General features: G+C 42.2%; 1 protein-coding gene across 1 annotated transcript in view; it reads right to left on the reverse strand.

The window, feature by feature from the left end:
- Nucleotides 1-8,021: 8,021 nt before the first annotated feature.
- The window catches only part of mfsd13a (major facilitator superfamily domain containing 13A), a 34,203-nt gene continuing 21,417 nt past the window's right edge, over nucleotides 8,022-20,807 (reverse strand). The window contains exons 6-9 of the mRNA XM_052027699.1: nucleotides 18,844-18,940; nucleotides 17,625-17,796; nucleotides 12,735-12,928; nucleotides 8,022-11,402 (exon numbers count right to left, since the gene is read on the reverse strand). Of these exons, the coding sequence (XP_051883659.1) occupies nucleotides 11,149-11,402; nucleotides 12,735-12,928; nucleotides 17,625-17,796; nucleotides 18,844-18,940 (717 nt within the window). The 3' untranslated portion in view covers nucleotides 8,022-11,148. The remainder of the gene's footprint in view (nucleotides 11,403-12,734; nucleotides 12,929-17,624; nucleotides 17,797-18,843; nucleotides 18,941-20,807) is intronic.

A 20,807-nucleotide genomic window follows, 5' to 3' on the forward strand; every position in this document is an offset into this window, starting at 1 on the left:
AAATATTTCTTTTTGGGATCTGGGTATTGCTGGCAAGACCAGCATTTAGTACTCCCTTATTATCCTTGAGGGTTGTGGTGAGTCATCTTCAACATCTGGAGCAGATATTCTCACTACTCTGCTGGGTAGGGAGGTGTAGAAGATATGCTATGATAGAGGGAGTACAGCAAAGGTTTACCCAACTGATTTCTGGGACGATTTTTTTGTTGTACAAGGAGGGATTAAAGAATTAAGGACCAATCTTTTTAAAATTCAGTGAGATTACCTCATTCTTCTAAAGTGTAAAAAAAAATTCTTGCAGGGAAAGTGTCTAAAAATAGGTGTCAGTGATTCAAACACAGATACATTTCTAATGTGCAGAGATGAATCTGGAATTCTGTTGACAGATTGATTCTGAATGCACTTCACTTAACTTATCTTCATTCAGTATCAATACATATTTCAGTGCCAAGAGATATGACTGACACCCTACAAAATTGAGCATGTGATAGTGTGATTTATGAAAAAGTACATGACATATGCTCCAAATAACATGCACAAACCTGCACTATTAACTTTTCACTTGTAAGGAAAGTTAAATTCAGGATGCTGAATATTGTGAAGACAAAAATCACAGCTTTTTCACAAAGTCAAACCCTTTGATTATATTACTGAAATATTTCAATAAGTCTCAAGTGTAAACTGTCACCTGCCCTTTGCAAATACGTTACTGCCAAATTCAACAACTTTTCAGGTTGTATACACAGCATCTTGTATTGCATGATAGATATTTGTTTAGCAGCTGTCTGCTTAAGCAGCCACACAGTAAAAAAATAACACACTACAGATGCTGGAATCTAGAGCAACAAACAATCTGCTGGAGGAACTCAGGAGGTTGAGCAGCATTCTTTGTGTGGGGAGAGAAGGAATTGTCAACATTTCAGGTCAAAACTCTGCATCCAGACCTTCAGCTCAATCCACTGAGTTCCTCTTAACAGATTGTTCGTTGACACGATTAAAAATATGCCACTAGCTACAATAATTACCCATTGCTGGGCTTTGAGTAAGGAAGGTCTTGGGCTTAATACCCAACTTTGCTGAGCATGAAGTGGATGTGTTATAGTCTAGTTCCATACTCAGGGAAGTCAGTCCACAGTTCCCCAGTTCTGGCTCAGTAAATGCCATTCTTAAAGCTATACAAAAATGTGGATTCAAATCTCACTGCAGAGGTTGAGCACTTAAATCAGGCACTTCAAAGTAGGAACAGAGATGATGTATTATTGAAGGGTTGTGCTTTAGATATTAAGCCAGTCGTATTGATTCAAATTCTGGGTACTGCACTTTAGCGATGTTCGATTGTTTTCTCTGGAGCATTGGAGGCTAAGAGGCAACTTGATAGAAGTACATGAGATGCAAATAGAGTTTTTCTAAGGGTGGAAATGCCAAATACTAGAGGACATAGGTTTAAGGTGCAAGGGGGAAAGTTTAAAAAGAGATGTACTGAACAACTTAGGTTTTACACAGAGTGGTGGGTGCCTGGAATGAGCTGCCAGGAGAGGTGATAGAAACTGATTTGATAACAATGTTTAAGAGGCACTTAGAGAGACGTGAACATGCAGGCGATAGGGAGATATTCACAGTGTGCAGGGAGATGGAATTAGATTGGCATCATGGTCAGCACAGACATGGTGGGCCAAAGGCCTGTTCCTGTGCTGTACTGCTCTATGTATATACCCTCGGTGGCCTTGCTTAGTGTGCAGGATGCATTTCCAGGAATAACACCAATAGTGAAATCAGTGCTAAAAGGAGTCACTACATGTGTGCTGCTTTGCTGGGAACCTGGTACAAATTTTCACACTCACCACTGCTGTACCAGGGACCTGGTTGTGGGCTCAGTCCTCTGGTGACGCTCCTGCAGCAATGAAGTTGTTAAAGTAATCTCATAATGACACAACTCAGTGTTGAGTGAGCGACTGAGGTGAAGGGCAACAGCTAGCACAAGGCTGAGGTGACCATTGTGCTGACAGACTGCCCAGATCTGCGGCATCTCTCATCATCTCCTGCTGGAGGTGATGGGAGCTGCTGTCTATCCTCTTAGTTTGACCACACAGCTGGAAATTTTGCCTGCCAGCACGCACCAAGCCCCTGCACATCAGCGCCAAACAGCCACACTGCTTACAACACCAGTCTTCACAGGCAGCCTCTGCACCTTCACTCTGCATTGAAATGAGACCACAGTTTCAGTACTGTGAGGGCACCAGCAGAGGGCAGTGGTTTGCACCAGGTCCCTGGTCCAGTGGATGCATAGACCAAGGATAGGGGCTATATACCCACAAGTGCTCAGACTCCAGGACTAAGTGCTGTAACAAATTAATGGTTGCATTGTCGTGGGGTTCCAGGATCAGGACATGCAGCTTTACAAAACTCTAGTTAGGCCACACTTAGAGTACTGTGTTCAGTTCTGGTCGCCTCATTATAGGAAGGATGTGGAGGTGTTGGAGATGGTGCAGAGGAGATTTACCAGGATGCTGCCTGGATTGGAGAGTATTGAATATGAGGAGAGGCTTAAGGTGCTAGGGCTTTATTCACTGGAAAGGAGGAGGATGAGAGGAGACATGATAGAGGTATATAAAATACTGAGAGGAATAGATAGAGTAGACAGTCAGCGTCTCCTTCCCAGGGCACCAATGCTCAAGACGAGAGGTCATGGCTTTAAGGTTATGGGTGGGAGGTTCAGGGGAGATGTCAGGGGGAGGTTTTTCACCCAGAGAGTGGTTGGTGCATGGAATGCACTGCCAGGGGTGGTGGTGGAGGCAGATACATTGAACAGGTTCAAGAGCTTGTTGGATAGGCATACAGAGGAGTGTGGGATGGGGGGATATGCGGGAGGAAGGGGTTAGGTAGTGTGAGGCCGAAGGGCCTGTTTTGTGCTGTATGGTTCTATGGTTCTAAATGACCTGGAATGAAGCCACCAATTGTGAGGAAAGACTAGGTGGTGGTAACAGGTGTGGAAATTGCTTCAGTGGACAAAATAAGGTCTGGACTCATCCCTACAACAGCTTCAGAAATTAACCAATTAAATCTGCCATCTGGATCACTGATGTCCTTCAGGAAGGAAACCTGCCTTCCTTGCCTGGCCCAGTTGAGCCAACTCCAAACCCAAAATCTGCACAACTCTTAATCACCCTCCAAAAAGCTATGATGAGTCATTTGCGGACAGACTTTGCCAATAGTCCACACATACCATGAATCAAAATGGGACTGTTCTTAGTAACAAGTTGGGGAGGGTGAAAGGCAAGAGACTGCAGATGCTGGAATCTGAAGCAACAATCTGCTGGAGGAAATTGGTGCGGATGCATGAAAATAAATGCTCCCAACCATGTCGGTGTAGAGTTGAATCACTGATGCCCACACAAGGTCAAACCTTGCAAACTACCATTGTAATAGAGATTACAGTGACAATGCACTGCTGGGTGCCAGATACAGACGAGGTTAATGGAGACACAAGAGATGCTGGAATCTAGAGCAAATAAAATCAAACTGCTGGAGGAACTCAGCAGGTCAAGCAGTATCTGTGACAGGAGGAAGGAATTGTCAATATTTCAGGTTGAGACCCTGCATCGTAGATGAGGTTAATACATTTTTGAGTTGATATCTTTATTTATTAGTCACATGTACATCAGAACACACAGTGAAATACATCTTTTGCATAGAGTGTTCTGGGGGCAGCCCGCAAGTATCACCACGCTTCTGGCGCCAACACAGCATGCCCACAACTTCCTAACCCGTACGTCTTTGGAATGTGGGAGGAAACCGGAGCACCCAGAGGAAACCCACGCAGACACGGGGAGAACGTACAAACTCCTTACAGACAATGGCTGGAATTGAACCCGGGTCACTGGTGCTGCAATAGTGTTATGCTAACCACTACACTGCCGTGCCTGCCCAATAATTCCACTTTTGAGTACACGATGTATGGACTTTTGGAATATAGGCCATTCCGTTCCCCAGCAGCTGCGTAACGGAGGATTCTCTGATCTACAGGCTGTTCCCGGGAACGCACACAAAGACGGACATCAGCTGCTGCTGGAAGGTCATCAACTCAGTGAAAGACGCCCTTTGGTCTGCCCGAAAATTGTTGGTCTCCCAGCACTGTGAGATGTCCTTAGGGGAATGCTGCTGACTGGCACGTTCCAGGCTGCGGGAGTATGTGCTGAGGGATGCACTGAAGCTGGGTGCAGCCAGCGCAAGGGCTCGGTGGGCAAGGACGACAGTTTAGGGTTCTTCTGCCACAGGAGGGGGAGGGGCAGTGTCAGGCGAGAAAGCCCCTAAATATTGTAAATACGGGACTGGGTAGCCCCTAGGGAGCCACACGTGTGGCATTGGTGCCGTGTTTTTTTTAATATAAAAAAGTAACACTAAGAATGGAACTGTACACGAATGTAAAGGTTTGAATTGTTTTATTATTGTATATAGTTTCTTTTATTTTGAATAAAGTATATTTTGATAAAAAAAACATTCCATTCATTATGTCTGTGCTAGCACTTTAAAAAAAACTATTCAGTTAGTGTTGCAAACACGCTACATGGCCCACTGTCTTTCCCCACTGCAATCAATATTTATTTTCCCATTCAGATGTATATACAATTTCCTTTCTCAAAGGTTGCTGCTGAAACCACTTCCTCCGATCCCTCCTCCTAGGTCCTTTCAGTTCTTCATACTTTGCTGAACAAAGTCAGACCCCACTTGGAGTACTGTGCTCAGTTCTGGTCGCCTCACTACAGGAAGGATGTGGAAGCCATAGAAAGGGTGCAGAGGAGATTTACAAGGATGTTGCCTGGATTGGGGAGCATGCCTTATGAAAACAGGTTGAGTGAACTCAGCCTTTTCTCCTTGGAGCGACAGAGGATGAGAGGTGACCTGATAGAGGTGTATAAGATGATAAGAGGCATTGATCGTGTGGATAGTCAGAGGCTTTTTCCCAGGGCTGAAATGGTTGCTACAAGAGGACACAGGTTTAAGGTGCTGGGGAGTAGGTACAGAGGAGATGTCCGGGGTAAGTTTTCTCACTCAGAGTGGTGAGTGCGTGAAATGGGCTGCCAGCAACTGTGGTGGCGGATACGATAGGGTCTTTTAAGAAACTTTTGGATAGGCACATGGAGCTTAGAAAAATAATGGGTAAGCCTAGTAATTTCTAAGGTAGGGACATGTTCAGCACAACTTTGTGGGCTGAAGGGCCTGAATTGTGCTGTAGGTTTTCTATGTTTCTATAGAATGTTTCTAAAAGAATTTGGTCACCTTTCTGATTTTATTTTTAACATAAATCACTGACCTCTTGCTGGTGCAAACACTTTACTTACTCTGATTTTGAATGCCTGTCGACATTTTGGGTCAACACCCTGCATCAGGTTTCGACTCAATGTGGACAATTCCTTCCCCCACCCCACCCCACCCCCAACAGATGCTGCTCAACCCACTGAGTTCCTCCAGCAGATTCTTTGTTGATTCATGAGAAGAAGTGGTTGATCAGCAAGGTTTGGCTTCACATCAAGTATGCAAATGGTTCAGAACCTTCATTAAATTGGTTTACAGGTTAATTTATGGGCAAGTTACACTAGAGAAATAATTGCAGGGTAGATCAGGGAATAGATTCTGCAAACTCAAGATAATTCCACCAAATACAATTTTGCTTTGCACAATTAAACCAAAAGGAAAAAAAAATTTAAAGAAACTTTTTTAACTCAAAATATCTTTAATTTGGAAAATAACTAGTTTAAGTTACAGGCTTCTTCTCTACACTGGCATTAAAGTATCATTTAATAATGAGATTTAAAATGGTACAAAAATCAGATTTTGCCAGTGAGGAACATCTACCGAACCCCATTCAAGTTCTTAAATTTGAGTCATTCAACCCAGTTAAGGCAAATATTTGATCGGGGACCTCACATGAACAGCAACTCTTCTGCTCAGAAGCTGATTGACCTGCTGTTAATTTAAAACAAAAAGCAAAGTTCAAAATGTTTTAAAACAAACAAGCCTTTATTTCACTTAAAGCAAATAAAAACCATGAAAGCTGGAGACCTGAAATCAAAGCAACATTGACTAACTAAGACTTTTTGTTGCTTGTCAAACACAACTCAAAAGGGCTTTAAAATATTGAAAAAAAAGCGTGTAATGAAACTTACTGGCTCAATGCAACGTGGAAAAAAGCAGATCAATGAATCACGTTTACACTTTTCAACACTCATAATTCAATATTCTAGGACCAGAAAGAAGGTACCTAGATTATTTTCACAAGGTTTCTCTATAATGTAATCCTGAGCCCAATATTTCTGTTGCAAACCATGGGAAGGATCAGGAAAAAGCAGGCAGCTGCAGTTAACCCTCACACAAGTGTGAAGGACAATTATTCGCAGATGCTAGGCTCCAGAAGCAGGTCAGAGACCAATTCTGGATTCACAATGTGGCTGTAACACTCAAACTGGCACAGGCTCCTTGTACTGCACGAGCAGGCTTGTATGATAACCGCCAGTGATCAGTTATCTTGTCTTCTGGTGAAAAAGAGAAAATGGACTCCACCTCCTTGAAAGCAGTTACAGTCTGTCCCTGGGTTACGAATGCCTGACTTCCAGACGTCCCTACATACAAACCAGCTCCCATAATATAATGAAATTCAAAGGTACAGCATACATTCATTCTTATGAATGGCAGAACTAATTTCCACTCTCTACTTTTAGGAACTATTCTTTGTTATCAGTCTTGTGTGCTTCTGATGCTATTCAGTACTGTCCAGGCATGGTTACCACAGAATGATATTTGTGTATTTTCTGACTTGTGAACAAAATCGACTTGAGGATGTCTGTAAAAACAAAACCAGTATGTTACCAGGGACAGCCTGTAGAATGGAACTCCGAGGACAATCCCTGCTGGCAATCTCATGACAATGACCTGTATTTACATCAATACTAAGTGGTTAAAGACAGTCAGGGTGGTTGGTCAGGAGTTTCCTTTGGCAAACTACTGGAGAACTAGACGCTGTAGCCTTCGACAGCATGGTGCTATAACAGTGCTCCCTTGGGCTACAGCCCAGGGAGGGGCGAGGCAAGGCTACAGCTGAAAATCCCAACTGTATACCTGACAGAGTTTGCTGTCGATTATTCAAGCCAAGAAAATAATTGGCACAAGAGTAAAAAACAAGAGGGAATTAAAACCAGGTACATTATCACAAGGAAGAGTGTTGAGACACCAGATTGACAGTATAACTAATTTTTCTAAGTTGGAAGTTTCAGAACAATGCATCCAGGACAAAACCCAGCTTCTGATACACTCTGTCTACAAAATTCTGATAACGTTTACACAAATATGGAGATATAAAGAAAAAAATGAGGAATCCATTCGGAGCAAGAAGACCCTTTTAAAAACAAAATTCTAGAGCATTAAAGATTGATAAGACAAATAATAATACTTGAGAAAAGGAAGTCAAGGGTTGGCCTAATATGGGTCTTTAAGGTGTTTCTCTGTGGGAAACAGCATAACTAGAGGCCACCAATACTAGATGGTCACCAAGAAATCCAAAGGGAGAATTCAGAAGAAATTTCTTTACCCAGGGAGTGGGAGAGAATGTAGAACTCACTCCCATGGGGAGTGGTTCAAGCAAAGGGTCTAGATGTTTGGGTGGGTGGGACAAGATATACCCCAAGAACTCTCAGCCCCCTCTTTCTCAAGTATTCACTTGCTTATTTTTAAGGGAGAAGGGAATAGAGGGTCATGCTGATAGATTTATAGAAGGAATGACATAGGACAACCGTGGAGTATTACTACCAGGATGGGCCGAATGGCCGTTTCTGGAACTTGCGTCCTCTAGAGAGAAAGACCAGCAGAGAGAAAGACCAGCAGGTCTATCAAGCCTGCCATGTGCCCATGCAAGCTGGATCATAACTAGACATTCCCTGTTATCACCCCATCTCCAGAGAGCAACTTCCGAACAATGCAATAAAGGGCAGAAGGAGGAATTCTGTGGAAAGAATACATCCCCACATAAAGGTTTTTAAAAATAATTTATCCAATCTTTTCCAAATATAATTTCTCCAGAAATGGCAGTCTATTACTTTGCTACTAATTATAATTTGGCAAGATTAAGCACCTTTACAAGACAAACATATAAATACTGACAGTAAAATCAGAATGAAGCTGTTTTACAGTTTACAACAACATCCCCGCAGTTTAAAAAAAACAAATCACATTCAGCTTCCTTTGGAAATACTACAAGACTCTGCAGATGATAAGAGAGCCCCATCCCCAATAAACAGACCCCAACACACACTGTGACCTGTACCAAGTTCTGTGGCTGTAGCATTTCTCAAAGTACAGCAGATACATGCAGTGAGTATTCACATCTTGGGCTGAAGAATAGATTGGAGGGAAATGAGTGATCAGACAGGGAGATACACAGAAATCTCATTAGTTGGCCCTTCTCTATCTCCGCACTGAATTTGGTTTCTCAACAAGTAAGGGTCTGTCACACTAGGGGTTTACAAGGTTTGGGTCGTAAGCCAGTACTGGCTCACAAACTGTCGGGTGCCAAGTCCTGGGATCAGTGCTCAACATTAGATTGGCCCCTTTAACTCCGAACCGTACAGGATCCATCAGGATCGGGTCCTGCTGTGTGTGGAATGTAGTCTCAAGAAACATCTCCCTGCAGCTTGGGAAAACTGGCCTGCAGTGCCAGAGGTACTGACAGGACAAGGCTGGTGTGGCTCTAGAATGTGCAGGTGTTGGTCTGCACACAAGGGGCTGGGGGAATATATTCAATTGTGCAAATGCAGCAACATGCTTACAAATGAGAGTTTAGAAATAAAACACAGGACTCATAAGCAGGCATTGTATATATTTTCAAAGGATGCAATGGAAACCTCAGCTGGCAGGTCCTTAGCTGGTCAGTCACTTTGAATACAGCTCAACTGGAATCTTATTTAGTAACACACAAAGTGCTGGAGGAACTCAGTGGGTCAGGCAGCATCTATGGAGGGAAATGGGCAGGTCGAGAGAGAGAGTGTTTACTTAAATGCAAGAAGTGTCAGGAATAAGGGGGATGAACTGAGGGCTTGGATAAGTATGGGGGACTATGATATCGTGGCTATTACTGAGACGTGGCTGATGTCAGGAGAGGAGTGGATATTGAATATTCCTGGTTTTCGGTGTTTTAAGAGGGATAGGGAAGGGGGCAGAAGAGGTGGAGGGGAGGGCACCAATGCTCAAGATGAGAGGTCATGGCTTTAAGGTTATGGGTGGGAGGTTCAGGGGAGATGTCAGAGGGAGGTTTTTCACCCAGAGAGTGGTTGGTGCATGGAATGCACTGCCTGGGGTGGTGGTGGAGGCAGATACATTGAACAGGTTCAAGAGCTTGTTGGATAGGCGTATGGAGGAATGTGAGATAGAGGGATATGCGGGAGGAAGGGGTTAGGTAGTGTGAGGGTGGTCTGATGGACATCACAACATGGTGGGCCGAAGGGCCTGTTTTGTGCTGTATGGTTCTATGGTTCTATTTCCCTCCACAGATGCTGCCTGACCCACCGACTTCCCCCAGCAGATTGTTTGTTGCTCTAGATTCCAGCCTGTGTGGTCTCTCAGGTCTCCACTCTGGAATTTTATTTGGTTGCGTCTCCTGCAACAGAAGAAAAAGGCCACTGCAGTTCTTCCAGAGACTCTGGATACGGGACATAAACTTCTCAAATAGAAAGAAAGGCATTCCTCCCAAAGACAAGGTTCTGTCTTGATGAATGAGAGAGACTCCAGGGAAGTTGGAAGACTAGATTATTAGTCTGTAACATTCAGCTGAGCGTTTCACCACAGCTTGATGACAGAGACGTGCAGCAAGACTATTTCAGAGGAGTTAGCCAACTTTAGCAACAAATACAACAGGAGACAGAAGTTTGGGGTTCTGAAGGATTGCACAGCTGGAAAGTACAAGTAGGGTGGGCGACTGCAGAGGAACAAGGGATGATGCTGCAAACATTACAGGTAGAAACAGTAGCTTTAACAAAAATATGGAACACCTGGCATTGATATAATCTGGAATCACTCATTCACAGCAAAGCTTTGGCACTAGGAATAGCTTTTTTTTTTAAAAACGCTAGGCTGTGAAAAAAGTTTGATGACTATTTTATATGGTAGACAGGGATATATCCTGTAGACACAAAGACTGCAGATGCTAGAAATCTGGAGCAACACATGCTGCAGAAACTCAGCAGGTCAGGTAGCATCTGTGGAGGGAAATGGACAGTCAATGTTTCAGGTCATCCTAATGAAGGGTCTCGACCCGAAATGTCGACTGTCCACTTCCCTCCATAGATGCTGCCTGACCTGCTGAGTTCCTCCAGTGCCTTTGTGGGCTATTTCCTGTTTTGGCCACCGGGTGTCAGCATTGGGTACATTTGCCCCAGATTAAGTCAGGTTGGATCCAAAGTTCTGCCTCCAATAACTGGCTTCTGCCGCCAACCTTGGAATCTTTGTGCTGCTGCAGAACCACTGAATTCAATGAGAATTTGAGAAAAGTTAGATGCTTGATGTCCAATAAGCCCTCCAGCGAGAATGTTCATTCTTATTCCGCAGAGAGCCGGGCAGTGATGATTTGTGTGGAACTTAACACACCAAAGGAGAGGTGCCAAAATCTAACCCACTTCATCAGTTTATCGACCCAGTTTCACAAACACAGTACAATTAAATTATGAAATGTTACTTAACAAGGACACAAATATCGATTACAACAATGCTAAATCTTTTATGCAACCTATTTACCAAAAGTTGGCTCTGCAAGCAATGGTGGAATTATACTGGGATAAAATTCACAGCACAATAACAGATTATAAACTCAGATCTTATGATTTTGTGCACATGCAAAATATCAAAATATCTCCTAGGCTTCAAATACAAAGCGTGGTCCTCTGGTGAATCATAAAGGCCAAGTAATAAAAATATTGTTTAGGCACATGTGTCTTATTAACTATTAGTCTTAATATATGTGGAATTTGCTACATAATTGAAATCAGACAATCCAAACATATTGGTCCATTGAAGGTTTCCACACCCTGAGCGGAAGTACCAGTCACCAAGAGTTGAGTGAAATCTGATAGACGTGGACGGGCATTTGTTGACACAGGTAGATTTGGCTTACACGGCTTTAATGTCCTGCAGGCCCTCTTGATACGTGCTCTGTCTCAATGATTTTATTGTCTGGAGTCTTTTACCATGAAGACTGAATTGAGACCAGGCTAGAAGTTGCAGCACACCGCACGTGATGGGGATGAAGACCAATAGGTAGAAGCATCCCTGGCGGATTGCCTTCATCCAGACTGCATTTGGCTCCACCACTGGCTTTGTGCTTACAATGTCACGTAGTGCATCATGCTGAAAGATGTCATACCCTGAAAAAGACAGATCACAAAACTGGAATTTAGTACAAAAGTGATACACAAGATTTGCCTTTGCCTGGTGTAAAACCGACAGCTTCATAGCCTGCCAGACAGAGTTTACTACTTCAAGGGGGATAACCATGGGCAAATATTTTAAAAAATGACCAATTGGATTGGGGTCAACTACTCAGTGGGGCAGAACTAAAATCAGTGAAGGATTCCAACCTGTGATGAGTGTTATTCATGATAAAATCTCCCTGCCCTGGTAACAGAATCTCAAGTCTTCACACAGGAAATATCCAGTGCAAAATCTTATCTAAAAGGACTGAACTTCCAAAAACGCTGCACTCCTTACCACCGCACTGAAGCATCAGCTGAGAATTGGTGCTGCAGTGAGATGAATCGTCAGAACAGAGTGAAACCAATGATGAACAAAGCCATTACTACGAAAGATGCAATTGTTAGGTAGGAAGGGCTGTTCTATTCCTACAAATTTTAAGGTTCATAATGGATTAGAGTCTTGATGTGCTGAAAAATTTGGTTCAAATGTAGAGGGGATCATTGGTATTGGTTTATTATTGTCACTTATACCATTCTGGATTTCTCCTCAGTCCCTGCATCACATCCCATTCACTAGTGCGGTGTGCGTATAACGGGCAAGAACAGCATTTATCGATTACTGGGTTATTTTCACAAACAGTTTTTAAAACATAAGTCAGTGAAACTGCCCAGAACAGGGTTAGGTTGGCAAACTTCCCTTGTTTAAAAGGAAATCAGTGAGGCAGCAAATTCAGGGAAATCTCTACCCTCGAATAACATGGAAAAAAGATGCAGCCTGTGCTGCTGCGAGGTATAATTGCTGCAAATAGTTAGGATGAACAGAAGGGAAACAAGATAAGGGGGAACGGAATTGACAGGTGTGTTGATAGAGTGAGGAGCAGGGTGGGAGGAAACTCAAGTACAGCATCAATACGTCCATAGAATAGTTGGGCTGAACTGCCCCAGTACTGAGCGCTATGTCAAAGAAATAGAACATCTGGAGACACGAGAGACTGCAGATGCTGGAAACTGGAACAAGATAAAAACGAGCTGCTGGAGAAACTCAGTGGGTCAGGCAGCATCTGGGGAGGGAAATGGACAGTTGATGTTTGGGGTCAAGACCCTTCATCTAGATTGATGTAGTCTCTCCATATCCCTCTGCAGATGCTGCCTGACCCACCAAGTTCCTCCAACAGCTCGATGTTTGCAAGCAGAACAGCTGAATTGTAAAGGGAGTCGCAGCAGTTTAAAAACCAAGACATTAGTCGGATTAAATGACTCAATAGTTCAGGATAGTTCAGCTACCTGTATAAACGTACAACAGCCAAGTCCCAATTAGTGGGGCAAACGTCTGTCCGGGTTTTGTCACCAAGGCAACCATTCCAAAGAGCAGTGCCGATGCTGCCTGCTTCCTCTTGTTCATCACAAAATCTTCATCCACTAGATCAGAGATGACCAGGTTCAGAAGCTTGCAGGTCCCCTCTGTGAACACCCGATTACTAAAATAGCAAAGGATGTTGGAGAAACTATAAGTTAGTAAGTGAAGTCGTTTGAAGCTAGCAAAAAAAAAGTTGCCGTAAATTAAAAGGGAATTGATAAAATCTTTAAGTATTAGGAATTTACATTGTTGAGTGACATACAACACTTAGCAATTCATGGAAATATATGTTGCTCTCAAGTAAGTACATAACCAAAGAGATGGATGTGAAAATCAGTCTTAAAAAACTGAGGTAGAATGCATCTTTTCCACTCTGTAGCCTTTTATAATTGGGTTGTTAATACTTTCCAGAACCAAATGGATGAACTTACATTTGTACACTGCCTTTCTGAACTAAAACAATTCTTTCACACAATGAGGCATTTTTAAGTTCAAGTATTTAGTCTTTAAGCACTTTGGGTTGTTACAAGGTTGTGAAACGTGTTACATAAATGTTAGTCTTTTATACTTTTGTCTAGTGAAAGAGATCATTCATTCAGCAGAGAACTGAAATAGATGCAAATGCCTCAGCTTTGCCTTTTATATTCATGCTGAATTTTTCATGGGAAAGTTCACGATTCCTCCTCCCAACTGTTAACCATGTTTCACTGCATATGTCAGGACTACATAACCTTGATCAGATCTGTTAGTTGCAAGATCTAACTCTATCTCATGAGATGCTGCCTGCACTGTTTAGCATGTAGGTCATCCTGTGTTGGCGTTCCAGCACCCCATTTTCAGCTGGCCCTGCTCCCGGCAGCGTTTAGCATAGGGAAGTGCTAGCCTACGACGTTACAGATCGTGGTGCCGTACAATTTAACTGCTATTGATGGTCATCGTGCCTTGTCAATAAGCAGTTTTGTGGCGAGAGATGTTTTCTGAATTCATCCAATTTAGCACAATGCCAGTTCCATTCTACACAATGGAGGGTGTCCTTTTGTGGAGAAAAGTCTTGGGCTGGTTATGAGCACAATGGCACATATCCCACTCTTTGTTATCATGGACAGACACATCCATCTCTAACAGGTCAACTAGCAACCAAACCAACTACCTTATTCCCCCATGTTACTTCTCCTATTACCAACTGCAGTTTTTTTCCACCAAACTCTGCCAATTTAGTCTGAGCTGGTTCCATCATGTCAATGATGAGAGACTTTGAAATTCCCATCCAGGGTATATTCTGTACTTTTACCACCCACAGTACTTCCTCCATGTAGTATTCCACATGGATAAGCTGATGAAAATAGTCAGCAGCTTTATAAGAATGAAAGTTTGAATTGACCTGCTGTGGAAAAAAACTGGAAAATGAATTTTTAAAGTTAATAACTAAAGAGCACTGGCCCAATATTTAACTTATTACTGCATCCATTTGGAGTTACTGGTAAGCAAATGGGAGTCAGGAACTCTTAATATGACCAGACATTTTAATGAATTCCTGGCAATGCTATATCCCTGTAGCCACAATAATCAGGCAATGATCAACCGAGACTCAGTGATATTCTTCACCAAGTAACAAATTAACTTTTTAAAGTTTTTAAAAGATTTGTTATGCTCCAAGACTGGAACAAGCACTGAGGAGAAATAGCTCCTGGCTGCAAACTCCAATATAATTTACTTTAAGGAAAAGAATTTTGCATCACTGGTTTACATTTAATTACCAAAATCTTCTTTCAAATTGTACTACTTATCTTTTAGATAGCCCTGCAAGTTTAATGCTCTTTATAGCATTCTCAGAGCAATGTTGATCAGCATGGAGAAATGCTCAAGTGATAGTAGAGTTGGTGTGAAACAGCAAGGAAAAGGCCCTTCTGCTCAACTCATCCATGCTGACCAAGTTGTCTACCCAAGCTAATCCTATCTACTGTTTGGCCCATATCCCTCTAAACCTTTCCGAGCCACATACCTCTCTTAATGTCCTTTAAATGTTGTATCTGCCTCTATAGCTTCCTCTGACAGCTCATTCCATATACCCACCACCTTCTGTGTGAAACAGCTGCCCCTCAGATCACTTTTAAATCTTTCCCCTCTCACCTTAAACCCATGTCCACTAGTTTTAGACTCCCTTACCCTGAGAAAAAGACTGTGGCCATACACCTTATCTCTGCCCCTCATGATTTTAGCCCTCTATATTATTCCATTTCAAAGTGTATACAAGCAAAATAAGTCTTCTGAAGATCTAAAATAACTAACAAAATTAGATAGATTTTGTTTTTTTTTAAAAAAAAAATCAATGGAGTGAATTGTGACCTGAAGTGCACTGCTTAATGAGAGGGTGAAGTAGATCCAAAGGCCAATGTGTGAAAGGCAACATTTGCAGGGTTAGCGATGAAGAACCAGGGAACAGGATTAATTAGATAAGCTCTTTCAAAGAGCTGGCACAGAAATCTGAATGATCCATTCTCTGTAGTTTTGACCCACTAATTTAATATTTTTTTTTGCTCAAATGGCCAAGATGTTTACAATGCAAAAGTCACAATGTCAGATCAGCTCCTTTTTGACATCTGCTCTAGTTAATTACTGGATACCAATATTTTCTTTAGGCTCCTCTTAGGCACCAGTTCTCAGTAAATTACTGGTTTCCAATTTTCTCTACAAGTTACCATCTGAGCCCGGAAGCCCGAACAGAAAGATTTTGTATTATCAAGTAAAATGGATCACAGAAACTAAAATACACCAATCCGTTCCTCTGATGCAGGATTGAGGGGTCCTCTGTATAATTATATGGCTCCATCCTATGACGCTGAACCATGGCTACAGGATTATATTTAATGGCCCTATTTTGTTTGATCAGCAACGCTGGAGTTTTACTATTTGTCATATATTTTGTTTTAAAATGAAAATTGTTGAATTTTGCTCAAAGTTGTGGAGATCAAAGTCAAAATGCTTTAAGGGAATACAGGGGAAATGGCTCACTGGATTTGGCCTTTAAGAGTGACATCTGCTTTCCACAAGAGAGAAGCATGTGAGCAGTGTTCAAGGGACTGCCAAATATGCAAGCTAGTGGTTTTGTAAATCACTGCGGCAGATAATTTAATGCTTGTGCCAGATTCACATATTCCAGAAATAGGAGAGGGACAAGGCTGAGATTAATTAGATAGAAGTAACCATTACAGATGAAAAATTGTCCTTATAAATACGTGCTACAAACAGGGAAGTCACGCAAATATCAAGGACTGTGTGGTAAAGTCAAGCCCAAAATGTCAAGATATCTGTAGTTACATTAATTGTACAAAGTGCTTTTATCAAAAATATAAGAGCAAGGACAGATGTGAGATAACAAATCCAGCTGAGGTTAACAGCCAGCAAGAAGAGCACCAACTGAAACTCAGTCTGATAGGCCAAGATGTGCTACGAGTTTCCTAGTCCTTCGAGTTTAATATTTACTATCAGAACTTGTATTAAACCTGGAGTGCTCCCAATCCCATTTACCCTGGAATGCTAAAGAAAATGGAGGAAATTAGTGTCGATGACAGAAGTTCTCGTTTTTGGGATAGTTTACCAATACATGGTGGTAAATATGGATTCAATTCAATGTTCTTAATAAAAATTGCACATGTTCTTGGGAGTGGAGGACAGCAGCATTAGAGGGGAAACACAGCTAGATCATTTCTGGAGTGTTTACAATTGCATAATGAAATTTTTCCAAAGTTTGCTGTGGAACTTTGCCAATCCCAGGAGAATGAGACACGGGTAAAGTTTTTGCTTTTGAGGAAGTAATCTGCAATTTAGGTGCACTGTATGAATGGGATTTGTCTTTTTCTATATATTCAAAAATTTAAGTCTAAAACATTGAGGAAAATCTAATGAATCAGGTGCCAAGATAAATGGCAGTGTGGGGACACAGCCATGTTAGAGGTTTGGCATAAACAAAAAGAATACAAGTTAGTTCATCTGCAGACGAAATTGCAAAGCTTATTAAAATTATTTACCAACTTTGCTATAATGGTACCAAATTACTCCTGTTGAAATCCTGTTAAGTTGGTTTTGTTTGGCCTTCCAGTGAAGCAGCAGCCAGAATTATACATTGAGAACATCCATGAAGCAAGAAGTTACCATTTGGCCCTCACGTCTATGCAGCCTAAGAGAACTACCCAATTTCACTCCCACCTTCCAGCACAAGGTCCACCGCCTTGCAGGTCATGGGTCTTCAAGCACATGATGAGGAACAATTTAAATTTAATGAGGGTTTCGGGGACTACCAGGCTGTTTTTGCAGTGAGTTCCAGACCCAACTACCCGAGTGAAAAAAAAAATTCCGTATCTTCTCTCTTGCCCTTCTACTAATTACTTCAAATCTGCTTTTTGACTCCTTGGCTAAAGATGATGATTCTTCTCCATCTTGTCTAAGCCCTTCCATTTCACGCATCTCAATCTTCTCTCAGTTTCCTCGATTCCAAGAAAACAACCCCATCTTTCCTTATCAGACACACTTTTCCAGTCCTGGTAAATATCTTTGTAAATCCGTGCACCTCGTCCAGTACGTTCACATCTTTCCTGAATGTAGTGACCAGAACAATCCCTAACACTCAAGCTGTGGCCTAGTCAAACTGACAGATTTTTCAACATGACCATTAAAGAACATTGCTTAGAATTCAATGCTATTGCAGTTCATTGTTAAGTGGATCAACGATCCGTGACTGTTGCTGAGCAAGGGTCAACCAACAGGCTTAGAAAATGTTTCCTAAAACCGCAAGTAATGTAGACGAACTATTGCTATACCTGGCTATGAAGAAACAAAGTAGGTAGATTTGATCTGGACCTGCCAGCAACATGATCAAGCTGAGCACCAGTTTCAAGAAGAACAACCATCGAATGACCATATAAACTCCAAATCTGTGGCACAGTGACAGGAAGTAAAGGTTGTTTAAATGTGGAGCAATGTACGATGCACCTAAAAAGGAGAAAAGAAAAATGTTTCTAATTTATCAAAACTTAATTACATTCTTGGAACATTCCTGCTTTCTCTGCTATCAGGTGATAAATTCCAAATAGGGATTACTCACTTCTTAACAAGATCATATAAAAATCAAACCCAAGGCCTCTACATTTAATTTGCTACAGGGTCAGCCTTGGGCTTGGTGGCAACACTTCTGATGAGATCGTAGAATACAAGCTCCATTCCAAACCCAAGCACTAAATCTAAGGCACTTTAGTACAGTACTGCTGTAACTCAGGTAACCCCACCCCTTCTTCCCCCCCCCCCCCCCCCACTCCTTTGTCTTCCCTTATTCCTGTGGCTCCCTTCTCCACCTTGATGACCTGCCCATCTCCTCTCCTTCCCCATCCTTTATTCCATTTATTCCCCACCTCCTCCCCTTTATTCCATGGTCCACTGCCCTCTCGTACCGGATTCCTCCTCCTTCAGCCCTTTACCTCTTACCTATCACCTCTCAGCTTATTACATCCTCTCCCCCTCTCCCACCCACCTACCATCCCCCTATCACCTGCCTGCGTGAGCTCCTCCCCCTCCCCCCACCTTCTTGTTCCGGCTTCTGCCCTCTTCCTTTCTAGTCTTGAAGAAGGGTCTTGGCCTGAAATGTTGACTGTTTATTTCCCTCCATGGATGCTGCCTGACCTGCTGAGTTCCTCCAGCACTTTTTGTGAATGGCTCCAGACTCCAGCATCTGCAGAATTGTTTGTGTCTCGTTTCTGCAAAGGTGGGAACTCAGTTGGCAGCAGTATCATTGCATCTTGCAGAGAAATCTGAATGGTTGAGTTAAACATCCTAGTTTAACTACACGTTGCCTTATGATTTTATTTAAATATATTGTCAGGCAGCCACATTTCTGACTTGCAAACTGTTTGGGTTGCAAACAGTTCTCAGGAATGGGACCCTGTCGTAACCTGGAGAGGAACTGTACTGCATAAGGAAAAAAAATGGAGTCTTTCAGCAATGCTCGTAAAACTTTGTCTCAATGCATCAATTTATGGAGCTTACCTAGGAGAAAGGAACCCGTGGAGAGTGAAATTCTGTCTGAAAGTAGATACTCCAGAAATAGGGGGAAGAAATTACTGTTGAAGTGGCAGTGAAATACCTATTCGGAAAAAAAAAGCTGATATTAGCTGGTTCTGCTGATATTAGCTGGTTCAAAAGAAGTTATTTCACTGAAGTCAGAAACAACCAAATTTCACCCATCCTTCTATCCAAAATCCTGTGATGATGATCCTGTTTAAGACCCCTTCTCCTCCTCCCAACCCTCTGGCATCAGCAAATCATATCCAACCACTAAAACCAGATCCTCTGGCAGGTAATAGCAAGCTGTATTATGTTGTACCTTGCATTTTACTTGGGCTTTTATTTAGTTGTATTAAGCCTTAGGATAACTTTTGCAAAGAAAACAATATTTTGCACAAAGGAAGTCCCAAGTGCTACGTAAAATTGTGCATTGCAACACTGACCCATCATCTGATATGGTGAACAGAGTCCCTGCACAAGAGCCCACAACACCCCAAACCAACTTTCGAAGTACTCCAAGTTTAGAGCCAGCCTCTCAGCCCAAACCAGGATAGAGGCACTTCTGGAGCCAATCCCACTCCTCGAATCTAGTGCTACCCATATTTGGCCCATTCATCCCTCTATCTGATTCCCAGACTGAACAATAAGGTCTCAAATATTCTAAGGCAAAAGGTTTCCCCCAATTTTCTTCTTTATTTGATCAGTAGAACTGACAATTCTGTATGTCAAGTGCCAGCAGTCTTGGGTTAGCTAGTTGATGCAGAATGAAACATTCAACAGAAATGAACTAGTTAAATGCTGTGCTAACTTCCAAATTGATTGATGTCTAAGTTACTAAAAGTTAATTGGTTTTCATTCAGATTTGTGAAACAGAAATTTACATTCACGCCACCACTAGCTGGGATTTCCTCTCCCCAATTATTGTTTTTTAAATATCTTAGTGGAACATTTGTTATTGGGCAATTCAAAGATAAAGCAATTACAGGGCATTCAGTAACAGTCAAAGACCATTTACTTTCACCTCTCAAACTCTCGCATTTGACTCATCTGCTAGACTTGTCTCCCAAAATTTCCTCAACTGGTCTTCCATAAAACTGCAGCTCTAACTATCTGGAATTGGAATATTATTGGCACATGCACCGAGGTATAGTTTTAAAAAAACTGTCTTGCATACCGTTCATACAGATCAATTCATTACACAGTGCATTGAGGTAGTACAAGGGAAAACAATAACAGAATGCAGAATAAAGTGTAACAGTGACAGAGAAAGTGCAGTGCAGGCAGATAATAAGGTGCAAGGTCACAACAAGGTAGATTCTGAGGTCAGGAGTCCATATTATCGTACTAGGGAACCATCTTATAACAATGGGATAGAATCTGCAGCCCATTCCTGGGCACTTAGGAAAAACTCAAGGTATTTTCTGAGAGTCAATTTTTCATTAACCTTTGTAAGTCCATTCACATCTGCTCTGCCCAAGGTTGCAAGAAACTGCAGAGAGTTCTGGACACAGGTCAGCACATCATGGAAACCAGCCTCCCCTCCACGAACTCTGTCTACACTTCCTGCTGCCTCAGAAGACAAGCAGCCAACATAGTCAAAGAACAACACCTTCCTCCCCCCCCCCTCCCATCAGGCAGAAGATACAAAGTTATAAGACTACTGAATTGTTCCCTAGTACGATAAGATGGACTCGAACTCACAATCTACCTTATGATCTTGCACCTTACTGTCTACCTGCACTGCACTTTCTCTGTAACTGTTATACTTTGTTCTGCACTGTTATTGTTTTACTTTGTACTACCTCAATGCACTGTTGTAATGAATTGATCTATGAATGGTATGCAGGACAAGTTTTCCACTGTATCTCAGTACATGTGACAATAATAAACCAATTTACCATTGAAGGTCTTCTCACACATCACCTTTCCATCCCTGTAACATCCCT

The sequence above is a fragment of the Pristis pectinata genome, chromosome 12 (genome assembly GCF_009764475.1).
Source record: "Pristis pectinata isolate sPriPec2 chromosome 12, sPriPec2.1.pri, whole genome shotgun sequence".
Classification (NCBI taxonomy): Eukaryota; Metazoa; Chordata; class Chondrichthyes; order Rhinopristiformes; family Pristidae; genus Pristis; species Pristis pectinata.